We start from the raw sequence: 26,255 nt of genomic DNA on the forward strand, positions 1-26,255 counted from the left end.
CTGCGCCTGACTCCGTCCCATCTGCTGCACATTGACTCTTAACAATCATAAGTAAAGATAATTGCAAATGATTAAATCCTTCCAACAGAGAAAAAAATAAACATTTGTTCCGAATTGAACAGAAAGGGAATATTGAATGATCTCCAATGATCCATCGCATCACCCAAAAACGTTTTCAACATACAACTGTAAAATGATAGTCGAGAAACTAAAGCTTTGGTTGTCTTCCTCTCAGGTTTCCATGTCTTCTCCCTGGACCTCCTCAATCTCCACCTTTTGAACATCAGACTCTGAGGCCTCATCTTCACTGTCACTTTCCAACCTTGTTGAGGATGGCTTGTTGTCAGGCTCAAAAAGCCTCAAATTTGCCAGGATGGCCTCCAATTTTTCAACCCTTGTATTGGTCAGCCTGTTGTGTGCTTTGGTGTGCGTGTTCCCAAACAAGAACCAGTTGCACTCTGAGGCGGCTGATGTTGGTGGGAGTTGGAGGATGATGGAGGCAACAGGGGAAAGAGCCTCAGATCCACAAAGTCCCTTCCACCAGGTGGCTGATGAGATATGTTGGCACGACTGCCATATTGCAACTCCATCCCAAAGCCCTTGCTCGGAAGTGTACTTCACCAGACTGCCAAGAACCTTGCCCTCATCCAGGCCAAGGTGACGAGACACGGTAGTGATGACACCATAGGCCTTGTTTATCTCTGCACCATACAGGATGCTCTTGCCAGCATACTTGTGGTCCAACATGTACGCTGCGGCGTGTATGGGCTTCAGGCGGAAGTCTTCACGCTTTTTTATGTATTTCAGAACTGCAGTTTCCTCTGCTTGGAGCAACAGTGAAGTGGGCAGGACATTACGGATATCTTCTCTTACATCTGCAAGCAGAGTCTGAACATCAGACAGGATGGCATTGTCTCCCTCAATCCGTGCAATGGCTACTGCTATAGGTTTCAGGAGTTTCAGACTGCTTACCACTCTCTCCCAAAATACATCATCCAGGAGGATCCTCTTGATGGAGCTGTCCATATCGGCAGACTGTGATATGGCCATTTCTTGGAGAGACTCCCTCCCTTCCAGGAGACTGTCAAAAATGATGACAACACCACCCCAATGGGTGTTGCTAGGCAGCTTCAATGTGGTGCTTTTATTCTTCTCACTTTGCTTGGTGAGGTAGATGGCTGCTATAACTTGATGACCCTTCACATACCTAACCATTTCCTTGGCTCTCTTGTAGAGTGTATCCATTGTTTTCAGTGCCATGATGTCCTTGAGGAGCAGATTCAAAGCATGAGCAGCAAAGCCAATGGGTGTGATGTGAGAGTAGGTCTCTTCCACTTTAGACCAAGCAGCCTTCATGTTTGCAGCATTGTCTGTCACCACTGCAAATACCTTCTGTGGTCCAAGGTCATCTGCAATGTAGAGACCGGTGTGTCTGTTGTCCTAGGTGTCTGTGCTCTTGTAGAATACTGGTTGAAGGGTGGAGATTATGTAGTTAATTATTCCTTACCCATGAACATTCGACCACCCATCAGAGATGATCTCAATACAGTCTGCTTTCTCTATGATTTGCTTGACCTTCACTTGAACTCTGTTGAACTCTGTTGAACTCTGCATCCAGCAAATCCAATACACATTGCCTGTGAGCATCAGAGGTGAATCAGTTGCATACACAGCTCGAGCAAGACATTCATCAGCATTTCTCTTACTACGTTCCTCCATTGATTCATAGCTGCTGCTATCGATAAGGTGTCTGATTCATAATTTTCACCTCAAATAGAAGTAGAGGGACTTTTGTCAGAGGTTGCTTGTTGTGAGCACTGAGGGAACTATATGCACTTGGCCAGATGATTCTGCATCTTTGTTGCATTCTTCACATATGATTTGGCACAGTATTTGCAAATGTACACAGCTTTTCCTTCTACATTAGCTGCAGTGAAATGTCTCCACACATGGTATTTTCCTGTAAAGATTAGATTTTTTTGTTGTTAAAAAAACCAAATACAATTCCATGTACAGATAAATAGTTAAGCAGTTAAACAACTCCTTTGTAAGATAAATGTTTTAAAATTAAACATGTATGGAAACAGGTGAATTAACACTCCTCAGTTAGCAGGCTCAAGCAAGCTAAAACCCACATGGTAGCAAAAACGAACTAGCAGAAATTGTTAACAAGTTAGAAATGATTTAACACACTTTGCTGTAGGCTACTATTTACTAGTTAACAAAAAATAATCTATATCACATAAAATATATTCAACCCATCCAGTATTGTAATCAAAACTTACCAGAAAGCATGTAGTGTGGGCTCAATAGCATCTCATTAGTGTGCAAGATCTTGAGAATCAGCTGTACATGTGATGGAAGAGTGCACTTCACATATGATGGAAGAATGCACTGTGCGTGCAGAGGATTGCAATTCCATTGAATTGGGGATAGTTTAACCAAAATATGCCACAAGACCTAGAATTGCCTTATGTGTATCCCACAAAAAAGGTTCACTGTTATAAGTTAACTTTTTTGATGAATTTAAACAAAATTGCCAAAATTCCCATGGAAAGATTCCAGAAATATTCCGAAAATTTACCGGAAAGTTTCCAACCCTTTGTAACCCTAGTTGGCGTAGACTGCATTCACGGTGAACGCTGCATATGTCGGTTCAATCGGAAATTACCTTCACATTTCTATCACGCAATTTGTAACTCTTCAGCGATACTGATTGAATAGAGCCCCTAATAAGCTTCTTCTTCTATCTCTCTCTACACTGCAGGATATCAGAAGCCTTCCCTGTGACAGACCTGTCTGGCCAAATTCAGCCAGCTGGGCTGTGTGACCGCTGCTGAACACTGTTGAACATGACTGAGCCCAACATGAGCCTAGTGACCACCAACATCAGCGGGGCCGGCAGCGACAACCTGGGGTATGGAGCAGGGAACTTCTACCGTCCGTTTTCGGTGTTCAGCGTGCTAACCCTCACTCTGCTAGCCATGCTGGTGGTGGCCACCTTTGTTTGGAACCTCCTGGTTCTCCTCACCATCCTGAGGGTGCGGACCTTCCACCGTGTGCCACACAACCTGGTGGCTTCCATGGCCATTTCGGACGTGATGGTGGCTGCCCTAGTCATGCCGCTGAGCCTGGTACACGAGCTCAACGGGCGGCTGTGGAAGCTGGGCCGCGTGCTCTGCCAAGTGTGGATCTCCTTCGACGTGCTCTGCTGCACGGCCAGCATCTGGAACGTGACCGCCATCGCCCTGGACCGCTACTGGTCCATCACCAGACACTTGGAGTACACGCTCAAGACTCGCAAGAGGATCTCCAATGTGATGATCGTACTCACCTGGCTGCTGTCCTCAGTCATCTCCCTGTCGCCACTGTTCGGCTGGGGGGAGACCTACTCAGAGGAGGGAATGGAGTGCCAGGTGAGCCAGGCACCCTCCTACACCATCTTCTCCACCTTCGGAGCGTTCTACCTGCCGCTGTGCGTGGTGCTCTTCGTCTACTGGAAGATCTACAAGGCGGCCAAGTTCCGCATCGGCTCGCGCAAGACCAACACCATCACGCCTATGGCTGAGGTGATTGAGGTACTTTTGTTACAATAGTCTTACACCGTGCCAGGCGGGTAAAACTGGTTAGAATTACATCAAAAACACTTTTTTCAAATTATTTATTTTTCAACTAGTTTTGCCCGCTGCATGGTTGGTTGTTTCATGTGGGATCCACATGATGAACTACCAGTAGGATAGCATGGCATTAATAATCAGATGATTTCATTACCTTTTTATTACTTAGACACACTCGTACAGCTCCTCTGGCATTTTTGACGGACATAATCAACCCTAATCAATGTTCAGATAATGGTTCAAACACGATCTGAATAATTATCTGAACATACCTCAATTATATCAGTGTCATTATAGCTTTCTCATATCTGCTCCTGAGGTGCATATCACATTGTTATCGACTGATGAGGATATGCTGTCGCTCTCATATCGGTTGCTGGGCAATTAGTAGCCAATCATGTCATCACCACAGCGCATTCTGAGCTGTGTTCTGATGGTGTTGTGATGGTGCTGCAGGATGTGTATCGTTCTCTAACGCTTGTGTGTACTGTATCTCACACTCAACGGAACAATTCACATGGAGGCGTGTACACATGTATGTTTGTTACATAGGCCCACACACATGCGCATCCACACACACAAATACACACACACACACACACACACACACACAGAGGGTGGGAGATAATGTGTTCCCCATACAGACGGACATTTAATCCAGGGAAGAATCAAGAAGCAGTGGCAAGTGAAGAAGCGGCTGGTATTAATGGCTATACTGTAGACACAGTGGCCTATAAATACCCATCATGTTCAACAAGGCTAGGGGTCACTGTACTGTCCTCACCACAGCGGCTCTCTTTAATCAGCAAGGCCCCTGGCATAGACCAGACACCCAGGTTGCGTCACAAATGGCACCATATCCTTATGAAGTGCATTACTTTTGACCAGGGCCCTATAGCCTCTGGTCAAAAGTAGTGACCTAAATAGGGAACGGGGTGCCATTTGGGATGCAGACCCACTCAACACACCCAAGCTTGTTCAAATGGAGCTGCCTCCATGTTGCCTCCACAAGGGTTGGGGTCAATTCAACATTTTTTTTAAATTTATTCTAAATTCTGGAATTCAAGCATGAAGTGGAGAATTTACTTGGAATTTAATTGGAATTGCAGCAATCTGTAAAAGTACATATAATTGGAATTGAATTGAAATTTAGACTGTCTGAATTGGAATTACATTTAAACTGTAAGAAATGTTTTGAATGGAATTGGAATTTATTTGGAATTTAGGCGGTCTGTAATGGAATTTAATTGTAAAATAAAAACATCCTTGGATTGGAATTGGAATTTATAAAAGTAAAACTTAAATTGTATTATAATTGTGCAAGTTCCAGTTACTGGAGTTTATGTATTTAGCATTGAAATTGAATGCACATGTTGTCACAGCTGTTGAATGAACTGGACCAAGGCGCAAGCGTGGTGAGCGTACATTTTCTTTATTTAATATGACGCCGAAAAAAACAATAAACACTACAAAACAAACCGTGAAGCTAAAGGCTATGTGCCATAAACAAAGTCAACTTCCCACAAAGACAGGTGGGAAAAAGGGCTACCTAAGTATGGTTCTCAATCAGAGACAACGATAGACAGATGTCCCTGATTGAGAACCCTACCCGGCCAAAACATAGAAATACAAATAATAGAACATAGAATACCCACCCCTAATCACACCCTGACCAAACAAAATAGAGACATAAAAAGGATCTCTAAGGTCAGGGCGTGACAGTACCCTCCCCAAAGGTGCAGACTCCGGCCGCAAAACCTGAACCTATAGGGGAGGGTCTGGGTGGGCATCTATCCGCGGTGGCGGCTCAGGTGTGGGACGCAGACCCCGCTCCACCACTGGCTCATCCCACTTTGGTGGCACCTCTGGTGCGGGGTACCCTCATCGCCAACCCCGGGCTGGGGACCTTCGTCACGGACCCCGGACTGAGGACCCTCATAAGCGGGCTCCGGACTGAGGACCCTCGTTGCGGGCCCCGGACTGAGGACCCTCGTTGCGGGCCCCGGACTGGGCACCCTCGTTGCGGGCCCCGGACTGGAGACCGTCGCTGGAGGCGCCGGACTGGGGAACGTCGCTGGAGGCGCCGGACTGGGGAAAGTCGCTGGAGGCGCCGGACTGGGGACCGTCGCTGGAGGCGCCGGACTGGGGACCGTCGCTGGAGGCGCCGGACTGAAGACCGTCGCTGGAGGCTTCGTGCCATGGATCATCACTGGAAGCTTCGTGCCATGGATCATCACTGGAGGCTTCGTGCCATGGATCATCACTGGAGGCTTCGTGCCATGGATCATCACTGGAGGCTTCGTGCCATGGATCATCACTGGATGCTTCTTGCCATGGATCATCACTGGAGGCTTTGTGCCATGGATCATCACTGGAGGCTTCTTGCCATGGATCATCACTGGAGGCTTCGTGCCATGGATCATCACTGGAGGCTTCTTGCCATGGATCATCACTGGAGGCTTCGTGCCATGGATCATCACTGGAGGCTTCGTGCCATGGATCATCACTGGAGGCTTCGTGCCATGGATCATCACTGGAGGCTTCGTGCCATGGATCATCACTGGAGGCTTCGTGCCATGGATCATCACTGGATGCTTCTTGCCATGGATCATCACTGGAGGCTTTGTGCCATGGATCATCACTGGAGGCTTCGTGCCATGGATCATCACTGGAGGCTTCGTGCCATGGATCATCACTGGAGGCTTCTTGCCATGGATCATCACTGGAGGCTTCTAGCTATGGATCATCACTGGAGGCTTTGTGCCATGGATCATCACTGGAGGCTTAGTGCCATGGATCATCACTGGAGTGAGGAGACGTATGGGCAGTCTGGTATGTGGAGCTGCCACAGGGCTCACCAGGCTGGGGAGACATACAGGAAGATTAGTTCTGGGCGCAGGCACAGAACTCACCAGGCTGGAGAGACATACAGGAGGCCTTGTCCTTGGCAGAGGCACCTGATACACTGGGCCGTGGAGGCGCACTGGAGGTCTCAAGCTTGGAGCCTGCACAACCCATCCTGGCTGGGTGGTTATCTTCACCCTGCAAATGCGGGGCGCTGGCACAGGACGCACTGGGCTGTGCAGACGTACCGGAGACAGTGCGCAGAGCCGGCGCAGGATATACTGGGCCGAGGAGGCGCACTGGAGGTCTGGAGAGCAGGGCTGGCACAACCCGTCCTGACTGGATGCTCACCCTAGCCTGGCAGATGCGGGGAGCTGGAATGTAGCGCACCGGGCTAAGAACGCGTACTGGAGACACCGTGCGCTCCACCGCATAACACGGTGCCTGACCAGTACGACGCTCGCCACGGTAAGCACGGGGAGTTGGCTCAGGTCTCCAACCTGACTCAGCCAAACCCCCCGTGTGCCCCCCCCCCCCAAATAAATGGGAGTGGCCTCCCGGTCTTTAGTGTCAGCCGTGACCCTGTGTAATCCTGGGCCCTCTTTCTCGCTGCCTCCACCTTCCTCTCTGCTTCCAGCTGCTCCCACGGCAGGCGATCTTTTCCCGCCAGGATCTCCTCCCATGTCCAGGATCCTTTGCCATTTAGGATGTCCTCCCATGTCTGGGTGGTGCCAGCTCTGCGCTCGAGACCGCCAGTGCGCCTCCACGGCCCAGTGTATCCGGTGCCTCGGCCAAGGAAGAGGCCTCCTGTATGTCTCCCCAGCCTAGTGAGTCCTGTGCCTGCTCCTAGAGCCAGGTCTCATGTGTGTCTCCCCAGCCTGGTGAGTCCTGTGCCTGCATCCAGCCCGGAGCCTACAGAAACGGCCTCCAGCCCGGTGAGTCCTGTGCCTGCCTCCAGTCCGGACCCTCCAGCGACGCCCTCCAGTCCGGACCCTCCAGCGATGCCCACCAATCCAGAGCCTCCAGCGTCGCCCTCCAGTCAGGAGCTTCCAGCGACGCCCTCCAGTCAGGAGCTTCCAGCGACGCCCTCCAGTCCGGACCCTACAGCGACGCCCTCCAGTCCGGACCCTCCAGAGGCGCCCTCCAGTCCGGACCCTCCAGAGGCGCCCTCCAGTCCGGACCCTCCAGAGGCGCCCTCCAGTCCGGACCCTCCAGAGGCGCCCTCCAGTCCGGAGCTTCCAGAGGCGCCCTTCAGTCCGGAGCTTCCAGAGACGCCCTCCAGTCCGGAGCTCCCAACAAGGGTTCCCAGTCCGGGGCCCGCTACAAGGGTGCCCAGTCCGGGGCCCGCTACAAGGGTGCCCAGTCCGGGGTTGGTGGCGAGGGTCCACGTCCCGCGGAGAAATGCCCACCCAGACCCTCCCCTATAGGTTCAGGTTTTGTGGCCGGAGTCCGCACCTTTGGGGGGGGGTACTGTCACACCCTGACCGTAGAGAGCTTTATATGTCTCTATTTTGGTTTGGTCAGGGTGTGATTTGGGTGGGCATTCTTTGTTCCTTTTTCTATGATTTGTATTTCTGTGTGTTTGGCCGGGTGTGGTTCTCAATCAGAGGCAGCTGTCTATCGTTGTCTCTGATTGAGAACCATACTTAGGTGCCTTTTCCCACCTGTATTTGTGGGTAGTTGTCTATGTGTAGTTGCCTGTGTCATCACTCGGTTTATCATAGCTTCACGTTCGTTTTGTTGTTTTATTAGTTGGTTTATGTGTTCTTCGTTAATTAAAGAAGAATGTATTCCTATCACGCTGCGCCTTGGTCTCCTCCTTACTACGAACGTGACACTGATTGAGAACCCTACCCGGCCAAAACATAGAAATACAAATAATAGAAGATAGAATACCCACCCCAAGTCACACATGTTGTTTTAAATCATTTCAACACACTACTGTGAACACATAATGTTTGATCAAATAATTATAAATATATACAGTACTGTATATGCATTACATTAAAATGTTTTCTAATGAGGATGTGCAATATGTATCCCAATTAAAGGGATAGTTCACCCACATTACATATTGGTTTCCTTACCCTTAAGCAGTCTATGAACTACAACATTGTAATTTTGTAATTTGGGTGGACTGAGTGTACAAAACATCAGGAACACCTTCCTAATATTGAGTTCCACCCCCTTTTGTCCTCAGAACAGCCTCAACTTGTCGGGGCATGGACTCTACAAGGTGTCGAAATTGTTCCACAGGGATGCTGGCCCATCTAGACTCCAATGTTTCCCACAGTTGTGTCAAGTTGGCTGGATATCCTTTGGGTGGTTGACCATTCTTGATACACACAGGAAACTGTTGAGTGTGAAAAACCCAGCAGAGTTGCAGTTCTTGAAACACTCCAACTGGTGTACCTGGCACCTACAGTACTACCATCCCCCGTTCAAAGGCACACATTTTTTGTTTTGCTCATTCACCCTCTGAATGGCACACATACACAATCCATGTCTCAATTGTCTCAATAAGGGATCATAGCTTTCACCTGGATTCACCTGGTCAGTCGATGTCATGGAAAGAGCAGGTGTTCCTAATGTTTGGTACACTCAGTGTATAGGGGCTTAATTCCAGTATTGTTTACTAAATTATTCTTTATTGCTTACATTTTAGCTTTGGAAAAATACATTTGAAATGGTTTCAGGGGGCTGATTAACACTTCCCAGCATGCTGTTTAGCAAGTACATTTTTTTAATTATTCGTTTGCTAATTTTTTTATGTACTCTGATCTGTTAGTAGTTGGATTTATTGCACCCGTGATTGAGAGGATGGAGCCAGTTGTAAGGCCTGGGTGTCGGAGTGTGGAGTCAAAACGCAGGAAACAGCAGGTGCCAATACAAAATGTTCTTTAATGAACACGGACAAACTAGGCCACCCTACTAACACACTGGGTGTACTATATAACCAACCCCAGACACGGGGGAAAGGAACACAGTCCAGAAAACACGTAGCCCAAAACCAACACCACTACTTACAAACAAACAATCCCGCACAAAGAAACGTGCGTGCCGGCTGACTAATAAGCCCAACTAATTAACCCTAATACACAACAGGTGAACCCAATAACCACATAGGGAGGGGGAGAAAAGGATCAGTGGCAGCTAATAGGCCGGTGACGACGACCGCCGAACGCCACCCGCACGGGAAGGAGAGCCTGCCTCGGTCGAAGTCGTGACAGTACCCCCCCCCCCCCCCTCTGACGCGCGGCTCCCGCAGCGCGCCGACACCGGCCTCGAGGTCGACCCGGAGGACGAGGTGCAGGGCGATCCGGATGGAGGCGATGGAAATCCCTCAGCATCGACGGATCCAAAATGTCCCCCACCGGTACCCAGCACCTCTCCTCCGGACCGTACCCCTCCCAATCCACGAGGTACTGAAGGCCCCTCACCCGGCGTCTCGAGTCCAGAATGGCCCGTATCGTGTACGCCGGGGACCCCCCGATGTCCAGAGGGGGGAGGAGGGACCTCCGGCACCTCACCGTGCTGCAGGGGACCAGCTACCACCGGCCTGAGGAGAGACACATGAAACGAGGGGTTAATACGATAATAGGAAGGGAGTTGTAATCGATAACACACCTCGTTTATTCTCCTCAGGACTTTGAAGGGCCCTACACACTGCGGACCCAGCTTCCGGCAGGGCAAGCGGAGGGGCAGGTTTCGGGTCGAGAGCCAGACCCTGTCCCCCGGTACAAACACGGGGGCCTCACTGCGGTGGCGGTCAGCGCTCCTCTTCTGCCGTCCACTGGCTTGTTGGAGAGATTCCTGGACGGCCCTCCATGTCTCCTTGGAACGCTGCACCCATTCCTCCACCGCAGGAGCCTCGGTCTGGCTCGGATGCCATGGTGCCAGGACCGGCTGGTACCCCAATACACACTGAAAGGGGGACACGTTAGTAGAGGAGTGGCGTAGTGAGTTCTGGGCCATTTCGGCCCAGGGAATGTATCTCACCCACTCCCCTGGCCGGTCCTGGCAATACGACCGCAGAAACCTACCCACCTCCTGGTTCACTCTCTCCACCTGCCCATTACTCTCAGGGTGATACCCGGAGGTCAGGCTGACTGAGACCCCCAAACGCTCCATAAACGCCCTCCATACTCGGGACGTGAATTGGGGGCCCCGATCAGAAACGATGTCCTCCGGCACCCCGTAGTGCCGGAAGACGTGGGTGAATAATGCCTCCGCGGGCTGTAGGAATACCGGGCAACGGGAGGAGACGACAGGACTTCGAGAACCGATCCACAATCACCAGTACCGTAGTGTTCCCCTGAGACGGGGGAAGATCGGTCAGAAAATCTACGGACAGGTGCGACCAAGGCCGTTGTGGAACGGGGAGGGGTTGTAACTTCCCTCTAGGAAGGTGCCTAGGAGCCTTACTCTGGGCGCATACCGAACAGGAGGAAACACAAACCCTAACGTCTCTCGCCAAGGTAGGCCACCAATACCTCCCCCGAAGACTCCCCACCGTCCTCTTCACCCCAGGGTGACCCGAGGAGGGTAGAACGTGAGCCCACCGAATGAATTTGTCCCGAACACCAAGCGGCACGTACTTCCGCCCCACCGGACACTGAGGAGGAGCGGGTTCCGCCCGTAACGCCCGCTCGATGTCCGAGTCCACTTCCCACACCACTGGTGCTATCAGCCTTGAGGCGGGAAGGATGGGAGTGGGTTCGGTGGGCCGATCGTCCGAATCGTAAAAACGGGACAGTGCATCCGCCTTTACGTTCTGAGAGCCCGGTCTATATGTTAACGTAAACTGAAATCGGGTAAAGAACATGGCCCACCTTGCTTGACGTGGGTTCAGTCTCCTAGCTGCCCGAATATACTCCAGATTCTGGTGTTCGGTCCAGATGAGAAAAGGGTGCTTAGCCCCCTCAAGCCAGTGTCTCCACACCTTCAGGGCAGACCACTGCTAACAACTCCCGGTCCCCCACATCATAGTTACGCTCCGCTGAACTGAGCTTCTTCGAGAAGAAAGCACAGGGGTGGAGTTTTGGTGACGTACCAGAGCGCTGTGATAGCACGGCACCTACCCCAGCCTCGGACGCGTCCACCTCCACTATGAATGCTAGAGAGGGATCCGGATGCGCCAACACGGGCGCATCCGTGAACAGCGCCTTCAACCTGTTGAAAGCTCCGTCCGCTTTTGCTGACCACTGCAGCCGCACCGGACCCCCCTTCAGCAGTGAGGTAATGGGAGCTGCTACCTGGCCAAAACCCCGGATAAACCTCCGGTAGTAGTTGGCAAAACCCAAAAACCGCTGCACCTCTTTTACCGTGGTCGGAGTCGGCCAATTACGCACGGCCTTAATGCGGTCACTCCCTACCACCACGCCCGAGGTGGAAATGCGATAACCCAGAAAAGAGACGGCTCGTTTGGAGAACACACACTTCTCAGCCTTGACATATAGGTCATGCTCCAGCAGTCTACCAAGCACCTTGCGCACCAGAGACACATGCGCGGCGTGAGTGGCTGAGTAGATCAGAATGTCATCGATATAAACAACCACTCCCTGCCCGTGCAGGTCCCTGAGAATATCGTCTACAAAGGATTGGAAAACGTCTGGAGCATTCTTTAACCCATATGGCATGACGCAGTACTCATAATGACCCGATGTGGTACTAAATGCGGTTTTCCACTCGTCTCCTTTCCGAATACGCACCAGACTATACGCGCTCCTGAGATCCAATTTTGTGAAGAACTGTGCTCCGTGAAATGATTCCATTGCCGTAGCAATGAGAGGTAGTGGGTAACTAAACCCTACGGTGATGGCATTTAGACCTCTATAATCAATACACGGACGCAAACCTCCCTCCTTTTTCTTCACAAAAAAGAAACTCGAGGATGCGGGTGAGATGGAGGACCGAATGTACCCCTGTCCCAGAGACTCAGTGACATATGTCTCCATAGCCACCGTCTCCTCTTGGGACAATGGGTACACGTGACTCTTGGGAAGCGCAGCGTCTACCTGGAGATCTATCGCACAATCCCTTCCCGGTCGATGAGGTGGTAATTTAGTCGCTTTCTTTTTACTGAAAGCGATTGCCAAATCGGCATACTCGGGGGGAATGCACACCGGGGAACCCTGGTCTGGACTTTCCACCGACGTGGCACCGATGGAAACTCCCAAACACCTTCCAGAACACTCCTTTGACCACCCCTGGAGAACCCCGTCTCCACGAAATTTTAGGATTGTGCCGGGCCAGCCAGGGAATCCCTAGCACCACTGGAAACGCAGGCGAATCAATAATATAAAAGCTGATACGCTCCTTATGATTCCCCTGCGTCACCATGTCCAGGGGGACCGTGGTCTCCCTGACCACCCCTGACCCTAATGGCCGGCTATCTAGGGAGTACACGGGAAAGGGAGAATGTATCGGCACAAGCGGAACCCTTAACCTAAGAGCGAGTCCGCGATCCATAAAGTTCCCAGCTGCGCCTGAATCGACTAGCGCCCTATGCTGGGAAGAGGGAAAAAATTTCAGGAAAAAAATCAAGACAAACATGTGACTAACAGGGGGCTCTGGGTGAGTTTGGTGCTGACTCACCTGGGGTGATCGGGAAGCGTTCCGCCTGCCATCTCGACTCCCAGACGGACCCGCCCAGCACCGATCGGCCGTGTGTCCTCTCCAACCACAGCTGGTGCAGGGAGAGCCTCCTCCTCCGGTATCCCTCGGCCCAGCCCCTCCCAACTCCATCGGAATAGGAGCGGAGGGGCTGGGTGGTGGAACGTACAGGACCCTCTCAGAACGCCCGCGGGCAGCCAGCAGATCGTCCAGACGGATGGACATGTCAATCAGCTCATCCAGAGAAAGAGCGGTGTCCCGACATGCTAGCTCCCTGCGGACGTCCTCCCGGAGACTACACCGGTAGTGATCAATAAGGGCCCTGTCGTTCCACCCAGATCCTGCAGCCAGGGTCCGGAACTCCAGCGCGTAATCCTGGGCGCTCCTCTTCTCCTGCCTAAGGTAGAACAGTCGTTCTCCCGCCGCTCGGCCCTCTGGAGGATGGTCAAATACGGCCCGAAAACGGCGGGTGAACTCTGGGTAATGCTCCTTCGCCGAGTCTGGGCCATTCCAGACTGCGTTGGCCCACTCCAGAGCACGACCCGTGAGGCAGGAGACGAGGACACTCACCCTCTCCGCTCCCGAGGGAGTGGGTCTTACGGCGGCAAGGTACAGTTCCAGTTGGAGTAGGAACCCCTGGCACCCCGCCGCCGATCCATCATAATCCCTCGGGAGTGTCAGACGGAGAGCGCTGGAGCCGAGGAATGGAGAGTCCTGGGCTGGAGGAGCCAAAGGTGGAGAGAGGAAACCACTCCTCTCCCATCGGTCCATTCGCTCCATCATCGAATCCATCGCTGATCCAATACGGTGGAGAACAGTGGTATGCTGGAGCACCCGTTCCTCCATCGATGGGAGAGGGTTGGCCGCTGCTCCTGCTGACTCCATTGTGGTGCGGGATTCTGTAAGGCCTGGGTGTCGGAGTGTGGAGTCAAAACGCAGGAAACAGCAGGTGCCAATACAAAATGTTATTTAATGAACACGGACAAACTAGGCCACCCTACTAACACACTGGGTGTACTATATAACCAACCCCAGACACGGGGGAAAGGAACACAGTCCAGAAAACACGTAGCCCAAAACCAACACCAAACAAACAATCCCGCACAAAGAAACGTGCGGGCCGGCTGACTAATAAGCCCAACTAATTAACCCTAATACACAACAGGTGAACCCAATAACCACATAGGGAGGGGGAGAAAAGGATCAGTGGCAGCTAATAGGCCGGTGACGACGACCGCCGAACGCCACCCGCACGGGAAGGAGAGCCTGCCTCGGTCGAAGTCGTGACACCAGTTCATATATCTTAGGTTGTCCTATCAATTTCATGCTCACTATCTTCTATAATCAGTCTGAATGGAAAAGGTGGGTGATGAATTATTCCAAATCTTGTAAATGTGCCATTTGGCTGGATATCAATTAAGCAATAATACATGAGAGGCCATGTGTTATGACATTTTTATCATGGCTGTGATGTGGTCATAGCCATGAGGCGAAACCGACTCAAGTGTATTACAGCTTTTATACAACGGGTTACCAGCATTAAAATCAAGATTATTTCACAAACCATCCATTTTTTAAACAAAAAATGATGCTACATTCACTGAGACTGGATGTCAAGTGACATTTTAGGCGTTCTCTGGTCGTTAGTTCTATTCGTATTGACTGCCATGGAAAGCAAAACTGCCCAAGCGCTGGTTGATAGTTCCAGAACCTTGGTTTCTAGGGAGGCTTTACATGGTTCTGAAAACAGCGCAGTGCGTAGGAAAATTTAATAACGGATCAAAACATTGTATAGGGGCGCTGTCCATGGATCTGAAAACAGCACTGAAACATTGTAGCAAAGACATTGATACAACAGATCAGAATAGAAACCACAATGACAATTTTTTTCATATAGTCACAGCATCGACAGCTATTTATTTATGATACTGAATTGCACATTTCCACGAGGCAGGGCTCATTCTCCTAGGTTCTCATAAATGCAGCCACAACGATTCTCTCCGTCTCTTTCCATTGGATTTTTATGGTTCTTGGTTTCTTCATTTTTGTCTTTTATCACGAATGAGTCTGGCTTCAGTTTGTGATTTCCTTCATTGTGTCTTTGGCAAAAGTGCAACTGCAAATCAAACCACACCTTATTCAGTAGGTGGCGTATAAACTCCAGAGAATATTATCATTCTCCTGTTTTGAAACAGTTACCATATCGATGTTCATACCCTTTTCTGACAGCCATTCCAGAAAGCACTTACATTTAAGTCATTTAGCAGACACTCTTATCCAGAGCGACTTAGAAATTGGAAAGTTCATACATATTCATCCTGGTCCCCCCGTGGGAATTGAACCCTGGTCCCCCCGTGGGAATTGAACCCACAACCCTGGCGTTGCAAGCGCCATGCTCTACCAACTGAGCCACACGGGACCACTTCACTGCCCAGTTGGTTTGTCTTGATGTAGCTAGCTTGTTCACTTTGCTTCTTTTCTATGTTGTCTATACCAGTGCTAACATTACTGATTTCTGCATGTCTAACGTTAAAGCTAGGCTCAGGTTGCTGGTCAACTTGCTCTTCTTCTTGTTTAATTTATTTAATATCCTCCTCCTCTTCTTGTTGGCACCATTCATTAAACATTAGTGGATAAAACAAATCAAGAGTAACTTTAAAATCATCCATGACGAGTTACAGGTGCTAAGACTAGTAGTTGTAAAAGTAGTTGTGGTAGTGCGTTGCTAGGTAACGACGTAACGATTCCACTTTAAATGAACGTGGCCATGTGTATGTTGTCTCATTTATCATGGGCAGGAGAGGCTCTAACAATGGGAATTCTAAACCACCCGTTGTATAATTGGAATTAAACATCAGCCTGAAGGTCAACATAATTTCATAAAATGGCCTGATCTGGTGTGCAAATAAAATTATTTCTTATTGCTGTGATATGGATATAACAGATGATCAAAGACGGACCTGCTGGTATTTCAACACACTTATGAACACATAATTTTATGGAACCCTAGATAAAAGCCAAAAAAAGTGAATCCAACGACCTAGTCTTTGTCACTAATAAACACAATCATGGGTGAAAATTCTAACGTCTGTCCAAATACACACAAATATTTGCATATATCCCAGTGTGCCTTCATAGTGAACTTCCTAATTACCACTGTGTTTGCTTGTGATAGACATGGTTGTTTCACTCAATTCCCCTTCACTAAGTGAGCGCCTAAGTGAATATTTTATCCATGAAATCAAACCCTTTATGGCAATACATCACATATCATATAAGGCTGTACCTCAACCGCCTAGTTTTACCATAACACACTGGTCTGAAAGTCTTGGTTTGTAGGCCACATTGGGCAAGTCACATTATGCTGGTTTGCAAAGTGATATGTAATTCCTATTGGAATCCAGCCCGAGTTAGGATATCCAACAACTGGGGCCGGTTGCACCAGTTGGTCATAAGTGGGTCATAACTCTACATCAGATGTTAAATGCACTCTACGTTGGACCTAAAAATGATACCTGTTGCACCACCCGGGCGTAAGCTCTTCTACGCCTAGTAGAGAGCAGGCGTAGGGTTTTACATTAGGACTATCTTCATCATGATACACACAGAAAATAATAGCAATATTTAACAACTTCAACAGGCTTTTCACGTTGCCTATGAGCCAATAGCAAAACAATACACTTGATTTATGCTACGTTATAGCATGCTAAATGTGTCTGATCTGTGGTAGATTAGCAAACGAAGCCAGAGTTAAAATAACCAAATATACAGATTAACATTCAGTGAAGCAAAATCACATTAATTTGCCATCAGACAGGTCAAGGGCTTTTGGTTGGTAAATAGGCTAGGCTACTACACATGTAAATTACTAATTACCCACAACCTGCATTAAAAATGACTGCTAGGGTAGAGTTAATTGGACAAAGAAGACCGACTTAAACATTTAAACTGGAACAATCATCTTAGTAACGGGTTCAATAAATCCAACTACTAACGGATTGTATTAGTTTAGAAAAATGTATGTTATTTATCTTTGTATAGCATAAGATCAATTAATCAATGTACATGCAAATACATGGATATTGAAACAAACAAATTAAAAAATCTACCTGCAATAGAGCACGCTGGGAAATATAATAATAATGGTAAGTCATGTCAGAAGCTAGTTGATTCATTACTTACCAACAACAGTTGCAAATTCCAATACAACTACATCACGTTTTGAAGTTCACTTTTCTTGCTTTGTCTAACAACACCATCATAACTCTAGCGAATACGTTTTGTGGGTCAGAGTGCAGTATTTATTTCATTTCATAGCACAAACGTTTGTTAGCGTGTTTCTCTCACTGGTTTTAGCTCTGGATGAGTTGCCTAGCAACATGTGCCTCAGAGGGAGTCAGTCCGTGTTGCACTACATTCCCATGAATTGTGAATCTGTATGAACCGAGCAGCTAGCGTGACAGGTAAAATGGCTTTGAAAAATGTCAGCTAATAGGGAGAAGTACCTAACAAAATAACAGCATTATGGCATTCACTAATCATAAACTATTCACATATAATTGACATTTCGAGAACATTTGTGGACACATTTCTTACTTACTCAATCTTTAACTTTATACAGAGTAAGAATTACATTCAACTCTGGTTATTAACACCAACGGTTCTTTTACAGCGTTAAAAAGTGTTAATTTAACTCCTGAATTAATAAAGCTCTCATTTATGGAGAAGGAATTTCACTCTACCTTTAGTATTTTTGCTTTATTTAGACACACATATTATGAAAGGTGGAGACGGGAACTGAACCCTGTTCTGGGGAAAAGCACACAGGGAGTGTTGCAAACATGCCCACAGCTCTGCAAGATCCTCTAATTTCTATCATGAATCTTGTTTCAAACTTTGCATTTAAGCACTTGACAACATGATGTGTAAATGTTACATTGAATATAAATAAATGTGTAGCGAATGTGTTTTAGGTGTGTCCCTATCTCATAAAAAAGGTCTGGTGATTTGTGTATTTGTTTTTAGAGCATGGAGCATTGTTTCCCACAATGTGCCAAACCATTCAGAGACATTATTTTTAACAGCTTTAGCTTATTAATGATATTCAATAATTGGATGAGTTTTTGGGGATAATGGTTTACATCTTTATGACTGTATGTTTTAATATGAAAACCATCTTATTGTCTTATTTTATATATTTAACATTTTAAGATAGTTCCCTTAATTCCTGAGAGTTTTCAGAATTCAGGAGACATTTTGAGGTTTACCAGGAATCCCTCTTAGTTCGTTATTAGGTAAAGTTGGTCTTTGAAATCTGCCATGAATTGACGTAATAGGGTTCCGTTTGGATTGAGTTGAAAGAAGGGAAGGAATTTAATTATGTGAATTGTTGTGGCAGAATATTGAATTGGGAATTGTATTTTTTTTTTCTTGACTTAGAATTGATGGAATGTATAGGGAGAGGGAATTGAATTTAAATTTAATTTGTGGAAATGACCCAAACTCTGGCCTCTACTCTCTCTCTGGCTATATTCAATAAGCAAACCCCTGCATACACTTTTAAGTTCCGCGGGTTTGTTAAGAGAATTGGCTGCTACAAAACAGCTCAAATGTATTGCGGCTATTTCACTGATTTGGAGATGGTTAAAAGTAGACTTCTTATAGACTGGTAGGTCATTAGAAAAAATCCTTCAGCTTCCGTATGTTTTATTAAATTATACCGCACTCAAACAATAGAAACTAATTGGCACCTAGCATGAATATTTATCACCATATACACCCTCAGTAAAAACTTCCTCTAGTTTTCACATAAATTAATTAGACAGTCAACTATCACCCTCTAGAACTGTGGTATTTCAGCTGAATTAGTTCAGTCAGTTCATTTTCTATGGAGAAAAGTTAAGCTGTTTTATCTGTGGTATGGTACTTTGTATACATGGGTGTTTGGATCAAGGTCAGCCCAGTTAACAGCGTGCACAAAAGGAGTCGTGAATATTAGCTGTGATAACATCTTAACACAAGGAAGCACGCAGGCCGCGATCGGAGCCCTACTGGAAATTACACACAGCATTAACACATTCTAACATGTTCCATGGCATAACTTGATAACCTGTTTCCAATACATTTGAAATGTATTTAGGAAGAACAAACGCTAGCTTTTCAGGGGTTTGTGAATACAAACACAGGTTGAATACTTTTTTACGTGGTACAATGAAATTTGTTACTGTGTAATTATTGTATTTGCAACATGTTTTTATCATGACTGTTTCCGGTAGGGTATCTCTGAGTGCACTTCAGGCGGGCTTACTTTCAACCCATGTTTCAACGCAATCCCCAGCCCCCTGGAATGGCTCAGTGGAGTAGAACCACTGTGTTCTAATAGGAAGTGATATTGATATGTAGACTACTGCTACTTGGTATACAAAAGGAATCGGCTATGTTTAATCCAGTTGAGACTATCAAACAACATCAAACAGGGTCGTTATTGCTTATGCCTTGTGTATTACCTTCGTTTGCATGTCTTAAAGAGATTCTCCTGTACTTTTGGTTACTTTATAGCCAGTAGCTCTGAAAGTAGCACTCACAGGCTAAAAGTGGTCCACGAAAATTGCGTAATATGTCACATACAGTGCATTCGGAAAGTATTCAGACGCTTTGACCTTTTCAACATTTTGTTAAGCTACAGCTTTAATCTAAAATTGTTTTTTTTTAAAGTTAAAAAAGATCATAATCTACACATAATACCCCATAATGACAAAGCAAAAACAGGTTTTTAGAAATACTAGCAAATGTATTAAAAAATCAAAACTGAAATATTACATTGACATAAGTATTCAGACCCTTTACTCAGTACTTTGTTGAAGCACATTTGGCAGCAATTACAGCCTTGTGTCTTCTTAGGTATGACGCTACAAACTTGGCACACCTGTATTTGGGTGTTTCTCCCATTCTTCTCTACAGATCCTCTCAAACTCTGTCAGGTTGGACGAGGAGCGTTGCTGAACAGCTATTTTCAGGTTTCTCCAGAGATGTTGGATGTTCGATTCGGTTTGTTGATTTGTGTAATGGTTTTTAGAGCATTGAGCAATGTGCCAAACCATATGAGAAGAAGAAAAAAGCTTTAGCTTATCAATGATATTCAATAATTGGATGAGTTTCTTGGGATAATGGTTTACATCTTTATGATTGTATGTTTTAATATGAAAAGCATCTTATTGCATTTTTTATATATTTAACATTTTAAGCTAATTCCTGAGAGTTTTCAGAATTCAGGAGACATTTCGAGGTTTACCAGGAACATTCCCTCTTAGTTCATTAATAGGTAAAGTTGATCTTTAGATTGGGTGTTGGGACTGGGACACTCAAAGACATTCAGAGACTTGTCCCGAAGCCACTTCTGCGTTGTCTTGGCTGTGTACTTAGGGTCGTTGTCCTGTTGGAATGTGAACCTTCGCCCCAGTCTGAGGTCCTGAACACACTGGAGCAGATTTTCCTCAAGGATTGCTCTGTACTTTGCTTCGTTCATCTTTCCCTCGATCCTGACTAGTCTCCCAGTCCCTGCCACTGAAAAACATCCCCACAGCATGATGCCGCCACAACCATGCTTCACCGCAGGGATGGTGCCAGTTTTCCTCCAGATGTGACACCTGGCATTCAGATAATCTTGTTTCTCATGGTCTGAGAGTCTTTAGGTGCCTTTTGGCAAACTCCATGAAGGCTGTCGTGTGCCTTTTATTGAGGAGTGGCTTCCGTCTGGTCACTACCATAAAGGCCTGATTGGTGGATGCTGCAGTGATGGTTGTCCTTCTAGAAGGTTCTCCCATCGCCACAGAGAAACTCTGAGCTCTGTCAGATTGACCATGGGGTTCTTGGTCACCTCCCTGACCAAGGCCCTTCTCTCCCAACTGCTCAGTTTGGCCGGGCGGCCAGCTCTAGGTCTTGGTGGTTCCAAACTTCTTCCATTTAAGAATGATGGAGGTAACTGTGTTCTTGGGGACCTTCAATGCTGCAGATTTTTTTTGGTACCCTTCCCCAGATCTGTGCCTTGACACAATCCTGTTTCGGAGCTCTGCAGACAATTCCTTCAACCTCATGGCTTCGTTTCTCCTCTAACATGCACTGTCAATTGTGGGACCTTATATAGACAGGTGTGTGTCTTTCCAAATTATGTCCAATCAATTGAAATTACCACATGTGGACTCCAAACAAGTTGTAGAAACATCTTAAGAACGATCAATGGAAACAGGATGCACTCTGAGCTCAATTTCGAGTGTCATAGTATAGGGTCTGAATACTTATGCAAATAAGGTATTTCAGTTTTTTTTATACATTTGCTAAATATCTAAAAACCATTATGGGGTATTGTGTGTAGATTGCTGAGGATTTCAAAAAAAAAAATGTAATCCATTTCAGAATAAGACTGTAACGTAACAAAATGTGAAAAAAGTAAAGGGGTCTGAATACTTTCCGAAGGCACTGTATGTGCAGATATGTGCACCACGTTATTGCTCTTTCTTTCTCTCTCTTCTGTGTCCACTGAATTATTGGGCCCGCCCTGCAACCTCATTGGATAATGCTGGGCAGGCCTCTTGATAGCTGTCACTGAAATTTGAGGGACTGAAGCTCATTGGCTATAACTCAAATTGCTAGGAGACTGGCCCACGTGGGGGGAAATGTAGGGGAAATGTTGTGGCACATCTTCAAGAAAACAATCGCTTTCAAAACGAAGGATTTCGTAGGTAATTGAGGTAAAACAGTAATTCTCCTCATTCTCCAGCCCAATGTAGGAGGTTTCAAAAGTATTTTCTTTGACGCCAAAGTACCCGAGCATGTCTTTAAATTCCACAAAAATGTAGTTAAGTCACTTAGGGTCTGATAGTTAGCTACCTTTTTGTCTGAAAATGACATTTCACATTTCACCACTAAGAAAACCGTAATCTATTGACAGGAGTCAGGCGTTCATATATCACAGTCCCAGATATCTGTACTTAAAGTATTACATCCATATACACTGTCAAAGAGGCAATCTTGGATTCAACAACAACAAAGTGGACACTTGTTTTGGTAAACAGCTGAGGGATGGGACTAGAGAAATGTAACCAATATCAAAATCATAGACAGATCTATGGATGCAAGGACTGCCATGAATGAGATAAAAAGTACATAATGTATCTTGTGTTGTGATGTGATAAGACAGTTGAACTAAGTCTGTGAGGCATTTATAAATTATATTCTTCAAGAATCAATGGCTATATTTCATCAAAGCACACAAATTGATCTAACAATCCCAGATTCCCCTTCAAACTGCAAACCCTTTTTCCACAGTACCTCAGGGTTCAATATGCTCTACCCTTCAATTTGGCATCAGCAACTTCCCCCTAGACACTATGCTTTTAACCCCTATCCTCTGCTGCAAATGGAATAACTCTCTCCATTTGTCTCCCTGGCATCCTAGCCCTTATTGATTTCTGTAAGAATTAACGTCAACTAATTCTGACTAAGCTCTTTATACATCTCTATACTTCAGTCTTAGAGCGCCTGGTGTTGTTGTTGCTGCCAATAGGCTGCCGGCCTACCTGCCACTCTAGTTTTAATAGACCAGGGACTGCGTCCCTATTTAGTGCACTACTTTTGACCATGGCCCATAGAGGGCCATTTGGGACGTGCAACCCAGGTGTGATCTGCCGGGAGGAAAGTGTAGGTTTGTAAACAGCTCGTACATGATGACCTGCAGCGGTCAGGTGTAGAGACAAACACTATTTCATCAGGCTCCTTATAACAGGGCGGGTGCCTGGAGAGGAGAAATGGGCAGAAAGATTGTAGGATGGTGTTTTCATTCCATTTATTCTGTGTGAGGCTGATGGCTTTTGATTTGATTTGATTTAATCAGGATCCCCATTAGCGGACGCCAATGGCGACAGCTCGTCTTACTGGGCTCCGACATATAACGAAAACACATTACAGACAAAAGACTTTACATACAGACAACAAGTAGGTCACATGGGGGAGAGGCGTTGTGCCATGAGGTGTAGCTTTATTTGTTTTTTGAAACCAGGTTTGCTGCTTGAATTCTGGCGGGGCTTGTAGTTCATGACCTGTAGCCTGGCTGATTGATTCATCAGACACTATTTTGCTTATTTTTAATTGATACGTTTATTGACTTGCGCACAAGGTTCAACTAGCTGACTAGTTGCTCAATTAACTAATTCATTGGCTGGTTCTTTTACTGATGAGTATCAATTGGTTGACTGTTTGATTGACTAAGTGACTAATTGACTGAGAACAAAACAAGTTATGGCTTATGTAAAATGAACAAATGTAAAACTGAACGCCTGCAATTAAAAACAGATTGATTGGTCGGTTCTTTAATTTCTTAATTGGTTGACTGATTGGATTGACTAACTGATTGGCTGACTGTTTGATTGACAGGTGGAGGCATCGCGGCAGCCCCAGATGGTGTTTACTGTGCGCCACGCTACGGTGACCTTTCAGATGGACGGCGACACGTGGCGCGAGCAGAAGGAGAAGAAGGCGGCGCTGATGGTGGGCATACTGATCGGCGTCTTTGTCCTCTGCTGGATCCCCTTCTTCCTCACGGAGCTCATCATCCCGCTGTGCCACTGCGACATCCCGCCCATCTGGAAGAGCATCTTCCTATGGCTGGGCTACTCCAACTCCTTCTTCAACCCGCTAATATACACAGCCTTCAACAAGAACTACAACAACGCCCTGAAGAACCTGTTCTCCCGCCAACACTGAGGCTGGGGATGAGGGCTGGAGGACGAGGGCTGGAGGACGAGGGCTGGAGGACAAAACTGACAGTGTAAAATAACGGTTAAAATCAGCGGGTCCTATCGTCTCTGACCACAGAACATTGGCCAAAATTTTCATTTCATTTGACACTGAGGCTGGGGCAGAGACTAAGGCTGAGACCACAGGAGGTTGGCGGCACCTTAATTGGGGAGGACGAGCTTGTGGTTAATGGCTGGAGCAGAATAAGTGGAATGGTATCAAATACATCAAACAAATGGTTTCCACGTGTTTGATGCCCTTCCATTCGTGCCATTCCAGCCATTATTATGAGCCATCCTCCCCTCAGCAGCCTCCTGTGGCTGAGACTAAGGCTGGGGATAAGGCAGATGCAGAGAATGGGGCTGAGGCTCAGGCTCAAGCTGAACCACACGGACAGCCACTCCCCCAGGAGGCTAGCTCTATCAGAGCTAGAGAGCAAATCTGACAAACCAGCACAGGCTCTTTTAGCGTCTGCCTTTCCCAACTCTGCGTCAACCAAGTTCTTGCTAATCAGCTTGTTGAAAGACTTTCAAAACTTTTATGATGTTTTTGCATCAAATCAAGTTTTATTTGTCACATGAGCCGAATACAACAGGTGTAGACTTTACCATTAAATGCTTACTTGCAATCCCTTAACCAACAATGCAGTTCAAGAAATAGACGAAATAAAATATTTACTAAATATACAAAAGTTTTAAAAAATCTAAGCTATCAAAAAGTTAATTTACATAACAATAATGAGGCTATATACAGGGGGTACCGGTACCGAGCCAATGTGAGGGGGTACAGGTTAGTCGAGGTAATTTGTAAGGTGACTATGCATAGATAACAAACAGCGAGTAGCAGCAGTGTAAAAACAAAGGGGGGGGGGGGGTCGATGTAAATAGTCTGGGTGGCCATTTGTTTAGTTGTTCAGCAGTCTTATGGCTTTGGTTGTAGAAGCTGTTAAGGAGCCTTTTGGTCCTAGACTTCGCACCGCAGAACAGTCTATGACTTGGGTAACTGTCTTTGACAATCTTTCTCTGATACTGCCTAGTATATAGGTCCTGGATGTCAGGAAGCTGGGCAGTACGCACTACCCTCTGTAGCGCCTTATGGTTGGATGCCGAGCAGTTGCCATACCAGTCAACCGGTCAGGATGCTCTCGATGGTGCAGCTGTAGAACGTTTTGAGGATATGGGACCCATTCCAAATCTTTTCATTCTCCTGAGGGGAAAAGTTGTCGTGCCCTCTTCACAACTGTCTTGGTGTGTTTGGACCATGATAGTTTGTTGGTGATGTGGACACCAAGGAACTTGAAGCTCTCAACCCGCTCCACTTCAGTCCCGTTGATGTTAATGTTGCCTGTTCGGCCCTCCTTTTCCTATAGTCCACGATCAGCTCCTTTGTCTTGCTCACATTGAGAGAGAGGGTGTTGTTCTGGAACCACACCGCCAGGTCTCTGACCTCCTCCCTATAGACCGTCTCATCATTGTCAGTGATCAGGACTACCACTGTTGTGTCGTCAGCAAACTTAATAATGGTGTTGGAGTCGTGCTTGGCCACGCAGTTTTTTATTTTATTTTTCACCTTTTTTTAACAGAACAAAATCGTATTTTCAATGATGGCCTAGAAACAGTGGGTTAATTGTCTTGTTCAGGGGCAGAACGACAGATTTGTACCTTGTCAGCTCAGGGATTCAAACTTGCAACCTTTCGGTTACTAGCCCTACGCTCTAACCACTAAGCTACCCTGCCGCAGTTGTGGGTGAACAGAGAGTACAGCAGGGGACTATGCATGCACCCCAGAGGGGCCCCCCTGTTGAGGATCAGTGTGGCAGATGTGTTGTCGCCTATCCTTACCACCTGGGGGTGGCCCATCAGGAAGTCCAGGAACGAATTGCAGACGGAGGTGTTTAGTCCCAGGGTTCTTAGCTTTGTGATGAGTTTTGAGGGCACTATGGTGTTGAACGCTGAGCTGTAGTCAACGAACAGCATTCTCACGTAGGTGTTCCTTTTGTTCAGGTGGGAAAGGGCAGGGCGGAGTGCTATAGAGGTTGCGTCCACTGTGGATCTGTTGGGCCGGTATGCGAATTGTAGTGGGACTAGGGTTTCTGGGATGATGGTGTTGATGTGAACCATGACCAGCCTTTTTACCTCATTCATGCTGGTAGAAATGAGGTAAAACAGATTTAAATGTTCCTGCATTAAAGTCCCCGGCCACTAGGAGCGCCACTTCTGTGTGAGCATTCTCTTGTTTGCCAATGGCATTACATAGCTCACTGAGTGCGGTCTTAGTGCCTACATCGGTTTGTGGTGGTAAATAGACATCTACAAAAACCACAATTGGTTAGGAGCCCGTTTAACAGCAGCCATCCCCTCCGACGCCATTCTCCAGCCTTCATTGTGT

General features: G+C 46.9%; 1 protein-coding gene across 1 annotated transcript; it reads left to right on the forward strand.

Moving 5' to 3' along the window:
• The first annotated feature begins 2,852 nt into the window (after positions 1-2,852).
• Positions 2,853-23,834, forward strand: LOC120027786 (5-hydroxytryptamine receptor 5A-like). The gene is made up of 2 exons (XM_038972813.1): positions 2,853-3,578; positions 23,505-23,834. The coding sequence occupies exons 1-2, from the start codon at positions 2,853-2,855 to the stop codon at positions 23,832-23,834; spliced, it is 1,056 nt and encodes a 351-aa protein (XP_038828741.1).
• The last annotated feature ends 2,421 nt before the right edge of the window (positions 23,835-26,255 follow it).

Source organism: Salvelinus namaycush, chromosome 33 (assembly GCF_016432855.1).
Source record: "Salvelinus namaycush isolate Seneca chromosome 33, SaNama_1.0, whole genome shotgun sequence".
In the NCBI taxonomy this organism is placed as follows: Eukaryota; Metazoa; Chordata; class Actinopteri; order Salmoniformes; family Salmonidae; genus Salvelinus; species Salvelinus namaycush.